General features: G+C 32.0%; 1 protein-coding gene across 2 annotated transcripts; it reads right to left on the bottom strand.

Annotated features, from left to right (window-relative positions):
* Window positions 1–5,962: 5,962 nt before the first annotated feature.
* On the bottom strand, window positions 5,963–8,534 carry LOC104901890 (hypothetical protein). Of its 2 annotated transcripts, XM_048647720.2 has the most exons (5): window positions 8,092–8,534; window positions 7,763–7,998; window positions 7,586–7,645; window positions 7,226–7,304; window positions 5,963–6,257 (listed from the first exon to the last, which is right to left on the bottom strand). In XM_048647720.2, the coding sequence occupies exons 1-5, from the start codon at window positions 8,183–8,185 to the stop codon at window positions 6,229–6,231; spliced, it is 498 nt and encodes a 165-aa protein (XP_048503677.1). In that variant the 5' UTR covers window positions 8,186–8,534; the 3' UTR covers window positions 5,963–6,228. The 2 variants fall into 2 exon arrangements, with proteins under 2 accessions (XP_048503677.1, XP_010687818.3); XM_010689516.4 differs by having other exon boundaries at window positions 7,763–8,519.
* Window positions 8,535–8,830: the final 296 nt, after the last annotated feature.

Raw genomic sequence — 8,830 nt, 5'->3', positions numbered from 1 at the left:
TGCTTCAATTGAGCTTTTAGAAACAGTATTTTGTTTCTTAGTCTTCCAGGAAATAAGAGAGGATCCAAGAAAGACATGATAACCAATAAGAGATCTTCCTGAATAATGAAAACTAGCATAGGCGGCTAAGGCCATGTGCATGGTGAGCAACTGCATAGGGCCCCCGAAATATAAGGGCCTAATTCTATTAGTGGTCCGTCCAAAGAAAAAAAAAAAACTTAACTGATTACAAATACAAATATATAGAGATTAATTTCTATTTGGTGTTTTTCTTGTTCTTCTCCTATCTTCCAAAAAGCCCCATTTATAACTCTTCCGTCTCTTCTATTCAACAAAAAAAAAATTAATCTTTATAATTTATTTTAGCACAGGGCCCCTAATTTTATGAGACGACCCTGAAAACTAGCCCAATCTGCATCACAATAAGGCCTTGTTTGGTTGTATATAGGAAGTCGTACTTCCTAGGAAGTTATTTTTTCCATGTATTTGAAATTCCTAGGAAGTGTAAAATTGTGTTTGGTTGATAATGGGAAGTAGAACTTCCTATGGGAAGCTCTACTTACCTAGGGGGACCTAGGTAAGTAACTTCTTCCATTTTGGAGGAAGTAGAACTTCCTAGGAAGTGCAAATTCTCATGATTTTGCCAACCAAACAACTTCATATACTTCTACTTCCTAGGAATTTGCACTTCCCATGATTTGTTTTGTTAACCAAACAACGCCTAAGCAACAAGTTGAATATAATTTTGAGCAGAGTAGAATAGGCCATGTTGTAATGTGCCTTTTAAATATTTAATTAAGAACATGTTGAACAGCTAAAAAATGAGGCATTCTTGGATAAGATCGAAACTGATCACTAAGTTGCTGAATAACATGACTGATGTCAGGCCTAGTTATGTTCAAATAGAGCAATTTTCCAATAATTCTTTTGTACACCTCTAGATCAGTTAGTTTATCCTCCTCATAAATGCTGAGTTTAAGACCTTTGGGAAGAGGAAATGCAGCAAGATAGCAAGTTTCCATGGAACAATTTTTAAGCTAATCAAGTATATATTTCCTTTGATTCAAAAGACCCCCGGCCAGATGAATCTTTTTTGACCTATATGCCAAGAAAATATCTTAATTCTCCAAGACTTTTTATAGTGAAGGCTTTATGCAGCTACACTTTAAGGTGTGTAATAGTAGACAAATACCAGCCATCGATAGATCATCTACATAAGCAACAACCACAAGAAATCTGAATCAGTCTTCATAGTGAATATAGAATAGTCCAATTTGGATTGAGTAAAATCATAGGAAAGTGAAAACTTGGTTAACTCTAAATTCCATTGCATGGAGGCTTGTCTTAAGCCATATACAGATCTTTTTAACTTGCAATCTTGCCCCGGCGAAGATTTAGTGTAGCCTTGAGGTGGTTGCATATACAATTTATTTCAACATAGCCATGAGGAAATGCATTGTTAATGTCTAACTGATGTAAGCTCAAGGTTACAAGCTAAGTAGCAGCTAATGCCATCAGAATTCTAAATGTGCTGAATTTTACAACTGGATTGTGCTTAACATATTTACCTTCAATTTTTCTATCTCCTCTAGCCACTAATCTGGCTTTGCATCTTTCAACAATACTATTTGGGTTGAATTTGGTCTTATAGACCCATTTACAACCAATAGATTTATGATATAGAGGCAGAGAAACAAGATCCCAAGTCTCGTTTTGTTCTAAGGCTGAAAGTTCTTTGTTCATAGCCTCAATCCACCTACTCTCTTGACTAGCTTACTTGTAATTAGCAGGTTCAATAAGAGAACATTAGCAAGATTAGCTAGATGTTCTTGGCTATAGGTGGGAAAAAAAGGAGAAGTAGAAACGTTAAAACATTGAGGAAGAAGTATGATGTATATTAGGTAAATCAACAATAAAATCTGCTAGTCTGGTAGGAGGCTGAATATGTCTAAAAGATTTTCTAGTAATGATAGGAATAGAAGTAGTACAGTGAGAGGCAAGAGGAGAAGATGTAGGAGAAGGTTGAAGAGAAGAAGAGATATGAGTAGATTAGAAGTATCAAGTGAAGGAAAAGAAGTAGAGGAATGTGTAGGTATAAATGAACTCGAAGAAGAAGGATTATTGGAAAAAGATGGTATAACAACTGGAGAATAATAAGAAGGTAGAATATCTATGGGATCATGAATAGCAGGGTTAACTAAGTTGGGTTTAGTTTGAGAAAAAGGAGTAGAATGTGAGATAGACAAAGATGAAGAAAAAGGAAATATGTGTTCTTGAAACTTGAGATTCCTACTCAGGATGATTTTGTGTGTAGTGAGATCATAACATCTATCTATAGTCTTTTTTAGCAAAGGGATAACAAAGGAAGATACACTTGGTGGCTCTGATCTTGGAGCAAACTTGTTAGAACTTGTGTTCAACATAACACAAACATCCAATTGCCCTCAAATGATCATATGTAGTTAGTCTTTTCATGAGAATTTCAAAAGGTGTTTTCCCACCCAATATCACAGTAGGCATTAAATTAATTAGATATGTAGCTGCTATTAAGAAATCTTCCCAAAATTTTATAGGTAAATGAGCATGAAGTCTTAGTGCTCTAGTAGTATCTAAAAGAGGTTTATGTTTTCTTTCTACTCTCCCATTTTGTTGGAAGTATTAGGAATACTTAGTTGATGTATGATACCTTTTTGAGCAAAAAGTTGAATACAATAACTCTATATATTCCCAGTTCCATTATCACTCCTTATATGTTTCAAATGTAAACCAAACTGTGTCTCAATATAAGTTACGAATTGAGATAAAATGAGTGGAACTTGTGTTTTAGAGTGAATTAAATTAGTCAAAGTGACTCTACTGTGGTCATCAGGAAGTGTGAGAAAATATGTAGCACCATTTGAACAAGGCTGTCTGGGTCCCCAGAGATCCACATGTAGCAAAGCAAACGATTTAGATGCATGAGAAGTAGAAGAAGGGAAAGGGGATATATGCATTTTGGCATATATACAAGATCCACAATCCAAATCTAAATTTAATTATTTTGAAAGTAAACAAACTAGACAACTTATTCATCTTTTGATCAGAAGGATGTCCAAGTCTAGAATGAAAAATCTCATATGAAGGTAAAGTACTGACATTTAAAGCAGTCCTTTGAGAAAAAAATGAGAATAATATAAGATAAACTTGTTAGAGATCAACTTGTCTCACAGCAACAACCTTGATTGTGCTAGTTGCAAGGTTCTGAAACACATATGATGTAGAAGTACATTTGGCAAGTAGATTATGTTCATCTAAAAGCTTACCAACAGACAAGAGATTGTGTTTGAAATCAGAAAGATAAAACACATTTAAAATAGTAATATCAGGAGTAATGGAAACTGAGCCAACATGGTCAACTAATTTTACTTTACCATCAGGTAAACCAGCCTTGAAAGGTTGAATTAAATTTTTGTAAGTGAGAAACATATTCTTATCACATATCATATGATATGTTCCTCCTGTATCAACAATCCAGTCTAAGTGAGTGTAATAAATAGTTAATGACTCATTAGATGCATTATTAAAAGTACCTGCAAAGTTGATAGATGGAGAAGATTAAGAGTAATCTGTAACACTAGATTGATTCTTCATTAACTTCATCATCTCTTTGTATACTGCATTCACTATCGAAGCATCTACCTCCACTTCTTTTTGAGAAGAATTAGCATTGTAATCTAAGGGATTATTAGCCACAAAATCACCAACAGTTTGAACTTCAAATACATGAGCTGTCACTTTAGAAGAAGAACCTCTATTTGGCTGCTTGCTTTTTGAGTTTTGTAAACCATTTTGGAACATTGCCAGAGAGTATACACTATGCATGGTGTGTCCAATCTTCTTGCAATAATCACATTTTCTATCACTCTTATCCACCTTATACTTCTTGTAATCCCTTCGTTCTCCAGAACATTGCCATAGATGCAAAAGCACTGATTTGAGGTAGCTAATTAATGCTCCACAAGTACAGTCATGAAATCTTTCAATCGACTGAAGTTCATCCCATACTCTCTTCAATCTAGAATAATACTCAACAATAGGTGAATCATCTTGCTGAATAGAAGTCATCTTTTGATGTAATTCAAACAATTGAAGAGCATTAGATTGACCATATAACTCTCAAGTATTTCTTCCTATAGCTGGTGTGCAGATTGTTGTAATAGGAAACCTTCTGAAATTGTCTTCTCCATTGAATTAATGATCCATGATTGAACCAGATATTCATTTCTGATTCACTTTTGGAGAGCTGATGAATCAACATCAGATTTTTACTTGTTCCATCGATGAAACACAATTTATTCTTAGCTCCAAGTGTCATTATAATCACTCGATTCCAACCCAAGAAGTTTTCACCATTGAATTTGTGTGCAGCAAGTTGCTGCTTAGGATGATCTCTAGATCCTAAGTAAAATGGATCATTATATCCAAGATTGGAAGAAATTTTTTCAGGAACTTCAGGAGTTCTTGGAACAAAATTGTCATCACCTTCCTCTTTAAGAGTGAAGAATTGAATCCAAGAATAATTCTGCAAAAATTCTAAAGAAATTGAATCAGTATTAAAATTGATCAAATTTGAGTTTAAATGCAGAGAAATATCTTCAATTGGAATACTAATTGGATTCAAGACCTTTTAGCTCTGATACCATGTGAATTCAACCTCCTAGAGTTTAATTAAGATGAAATGTAGAAGATGTAGATGATATTATCGAAGAGAATTTGAGAGAGAGAGAAATTAAAATCTCTAAATATTATGAACTTATGATCTTACAAACTAAGAGGGAGGAGTATATATACAACTAACAAGAAGCGTATGCTGCAAGCTTTATAACTAACTTCCTAACAGATTTAACAATGTAACTAGCTTATAATTTACTGAGCTAACTGCCAGTTGGTTAGCTGAGAGTTGCTAAGAGCAATAAGCTGTATCACCAACAACTTAATTACAATTCTTATGTAAGTTTTCGCGTATGATTTTAATATATAACTTTTTTTTATTAATTTTACAAATAGTATTTATTAAAGATATTGATGACTAAAATTATGTGTTGGTAAACGTAAAAGTCAAAATATTGCTATTGTAATTTGTGAAAAGAATGAAGTATTAAATCATAATATCTGTCTTTTTATTTGCTACATATACTATAAATGGATATCTCAAATTATTTACTATTCCTTGTTTTTTAGCATGTACCCTCATATTATTCCTACCTATTTTACCCTTCTTTTTATCATCATTCGATCTATGCTAAACCTACCTATCTAATCCTTACTTGATTTTTTCATCTATATTAAAGATATTAATGGGATCCTTGGACCTTGCCACATATATGTCCAGATATTTGTGCCAAAGTGAATTATATCTAATAAAAAGAAAGGAGGGGAGTAATAGGTTAATTATGAAAACTCGCGTAAGATTACATCTCGTTTATATTATTCTTTTTTTTTTTTTTTTTTAACAGGATCGTTTATATTATTCTCTCTAACAAATAACAATGGCATGTCTTTCAATCAATATGATATGCTAGACAAATGACAATTATAATGTGTCACTTTGGTGGTAAACATTTTGCAAGATGATAATTTTCATATTTTCTTTCTTTGATTTATGAAGCATGTTTAATTTTTTGCTTAGGAAAAAAGAAATGTTACATATTTTTCCATAATCCTTACCTTCCACCCCTCTCATCCTATCATCTCTTCCATTTTGTTCTTTTCTTTTTATCTTTAACCACAAAGGAAGCCTTACTTTTATTTTTCCAATTTATTTTCTTATGATTAAGTTTATATTCTAATCTTAAGATCATTATCTGTCCCTAACTTATCTTACATCACCTACAATAAGGTGTTGAAAAAAAATATAGTAATCTGACAAATTACACTTTTGTGCTGGAAAGAAAGGCATGGGACACCATTAAGAATTTGGGAGTAAATAATTATTTGAATATATATATTTGTTCTCAGGTTGTTTCCCATTGTATTGACAGGAACAGATGAAAAGAAGCCAGGGAAAAAGAGAAATATAATTAATCATAATAACAAACAAAAAAGAAACGAAAGAAGACAGAATTAATATCCCTACTAAGATCTTTAACACATTTCTTTTTTGACATCCACACCATTTTTTTCCATCTCTCCCTCTTTGAGAGAGTAGATTTACTTATGTAACTTTCTCATAATGTCTTTTCCATTGTCTTATTCCCATACTCTTCCTTGCAACTCACCTGTCAAAGAGATGCAAATATTATTAGTTTGCAACCAAATTACACATGAGACCCTATGACAAGAATTTATTACTTTAGCTATATTTTCAGTTGCGCCATTTGATATTTGGGTAATATTCAGCAACGAGCTTTGACAACTTTTTTTCACTATTATATCTGAAAAAAGATAATCAAATAGGATCTTGCTAAATTCCTCTCAATACAAGGATTGCAAAAATCAACTTGTTATAATTTTTACTTATACGCAATTATAGAGATTAATGTCCAAAGAAGCATGTTAAAGTATGTGAAAAAACAAGTGGTGTAATTAAAAAAAAAAGAAGTACGAGATTGTTGTGAATTTACAAGTGTACCATCATACTAAAATTTTACATATAGTATTTATATGTTCATATGTTTGTTGCAAAGTTATACACTAGTACTACCATCATATATTTCATTGTCTTCATAGTATCCATGTGGTTTTATAAGCATATAAATGTTGTCCTACATCTATATCTTAGACTCTTAGTTAATAGATGTTAGTGCCATATTATCTTACCTAAGATTTACTTTTAGTATCTGACACTTAATTTTCCTTTTTACTTTGGTAACATATATAATACATTTTACATGTTATTTGAAAAACTACTCAACTATTACAAACTTTTATCAGTTTGGGTAAAAGGAAGGAGAATGTAAAAAGTTGGTTACACAACACACATGTTTTCCTTTCTATATTTAGTGAGAGTAGTGTGGGTCAATCATAAGTAATGTATTATCAAATTTGGAATAAAATAAAGTGAGTAGCTCTTTATAGAACAGACGAAAACAGATTATAAGTACTTTTTCAAAGGACGAATGTGATTAATAATGAAAAATTAATATAAATAATTCCAAATCTGGCTAGTGTTCCTATAAAAATGCCAATTATGGTGACTTCTATATAGTTAGCATTATTATTATGAATTTATATTAGAAATAATTACCTGGTTGAGCTGAATGATCAGTATCTTTAGGATGAGAAGTTTGCCAAAAATCATAGTGATTACTGTATGAAGAATTCCCCTAAAATCACAGAAAAACTCCTTTGTTAGTACTGCCAGTATAATATAATAAAGTACATGCTATATGAAATTGTTTTTAAAAAATCATTCAAGAAATAGGAAAAAAAGTCATCTATACTAAAAAAAAGTAGGCTTTTATAAAATTCGACCACGTAATCCCAAGTTAATATTTTAAGATTTTAACGAATAACTATGTAACATTAAATTTAATTTTAAAAAAATTGAAAATATTAATAATCCGAGAAATCCCCAGGATTAAAATCTAGCATATATTATTATTACCTGTGGATAGGTTGCTGACATGCTCTGTGAAAAGTCCAACGTAGAAGGAATGTCATACATCTACAAATTAAACATAGTAAATCATTAATTAAACTTATAGTTTAATTTATATTACTAGCTAATTACAATAACTAGGAGAAACATAGTAACATTTTAACAAAGTGAATATTATTTTACCTTAGAATGGGTTATTGTAGGAGAGCTAGCAGTGTCATCAAGATAACATGATTGCTGATATTGTTGATGTTTATTATTACCCTGTGTCTTGGTCTCTTTACTGGATTTCTTTGATTTCTTGACAAATTTTTTGGACGATTTCTCAGAAGTAGTGGAATAACAATTATCCCTGTTGATGGTACTACGACTATATGATTGTGCATCATATTCTTGTACAACAACATGCTGTGGAGGACCTGAAGATGCATCAGAAACCATGGACATATCATCATCATCGTAATTGCGAGTTAAATTCATTGTATAACTATGAGGATGATCATCAACCACACCATTGTTGTAATGTCTTGAAATGTATGATTCATCCAAGTAGCCTGTCCAACCAGATTCACACCCTGCACTCCATTCAGACGCCGCGATATCCATGTTTTTATATCTGATAGTTTAGCGATATATATTAGCTATATGTGTAATTGTTGGAGTATTTCCTTTACAATTTGATCATAAGAGTTTGTTTATGGTAAGAATTTGAGGATTTCTTATGTGTTAGAAGTATACAAATAGGGAGGAGGAAGAGAGGAAAAGATGGTGAAAGTATATATTGGAAGAGTAGTAATAATAAAAATGACATAGAAATGTATGTAATGGTATTATTCTTAGGCTAAGTTTGTCATGTACTAAAATGTTGCTACGTCTCATTTTATCCTGATATGAATGAATGAAAAATGCCAGTTGGCTTTGCTCTTTTAATTTTGAAAGTGAGGTAGGAGAAAGAGAAAGAGGTGGGTGGGTGAGGCTGAGGACTGTTATTGTCAACTAGTAGAATTGCATGATTATTGACATATAGTGATAATTGGAGATACTATAATCACCTATTATATATTGGCGTGGAGTATATTTGTTATTTTGTTAACAGAAACTCCTTTTACTTGATTTGACTTATGACCTTTGACACTCACTTGATGTGGCAATTGAGTTGTGTGCTACAGATTTTGTAAAAACAATTTTTTCATAAACACATTACTTTCATCCTATGTTACTCCGACATCTTCATTGACCTCAAAAACAGGT

This window comes from Beta vulgaris, chromosome 1, assembly GCF_026745355.1.
Source record: "Beta vulgaris subsp. vulgaris cultivar EL10 chromosome 1, EL10.2, whole genome shotgun sequence".
Classification (NCBI taxonomy): Eukaryota; Viridiplantae; Streptophyta; class Magnoliopsida; order Caryophyllales; family Amaranthaceae; genus Beta; species Beta vulgaris.
This window is presented reverse-complemented; position numbering and strand designations above follow the sequence as displayed.

Coding starts and splice junctions, on each gene's coding strand:
- LOC104901890 (XM_010689516.4), bottom strand. CDS start 8,185: ATGGATATCGCGGCGTCTGAATGGAGTGCAGGGTGTGAATCTGGTTGG. Junction 7,646..7,762: donor CTACAATAACCCATTCTAAG/GTAAAATAATAT, acceptor TTTAATTTGTAG/ATGTATGACATTCCTTCTAC. Junction 6,258..7,225: donor TGATCATTCAGCTCAACCAG/GTAATTATTTCT, acceptor TCTCTTTGACAG/GTGAGTTGCAAGGAAGAGTA.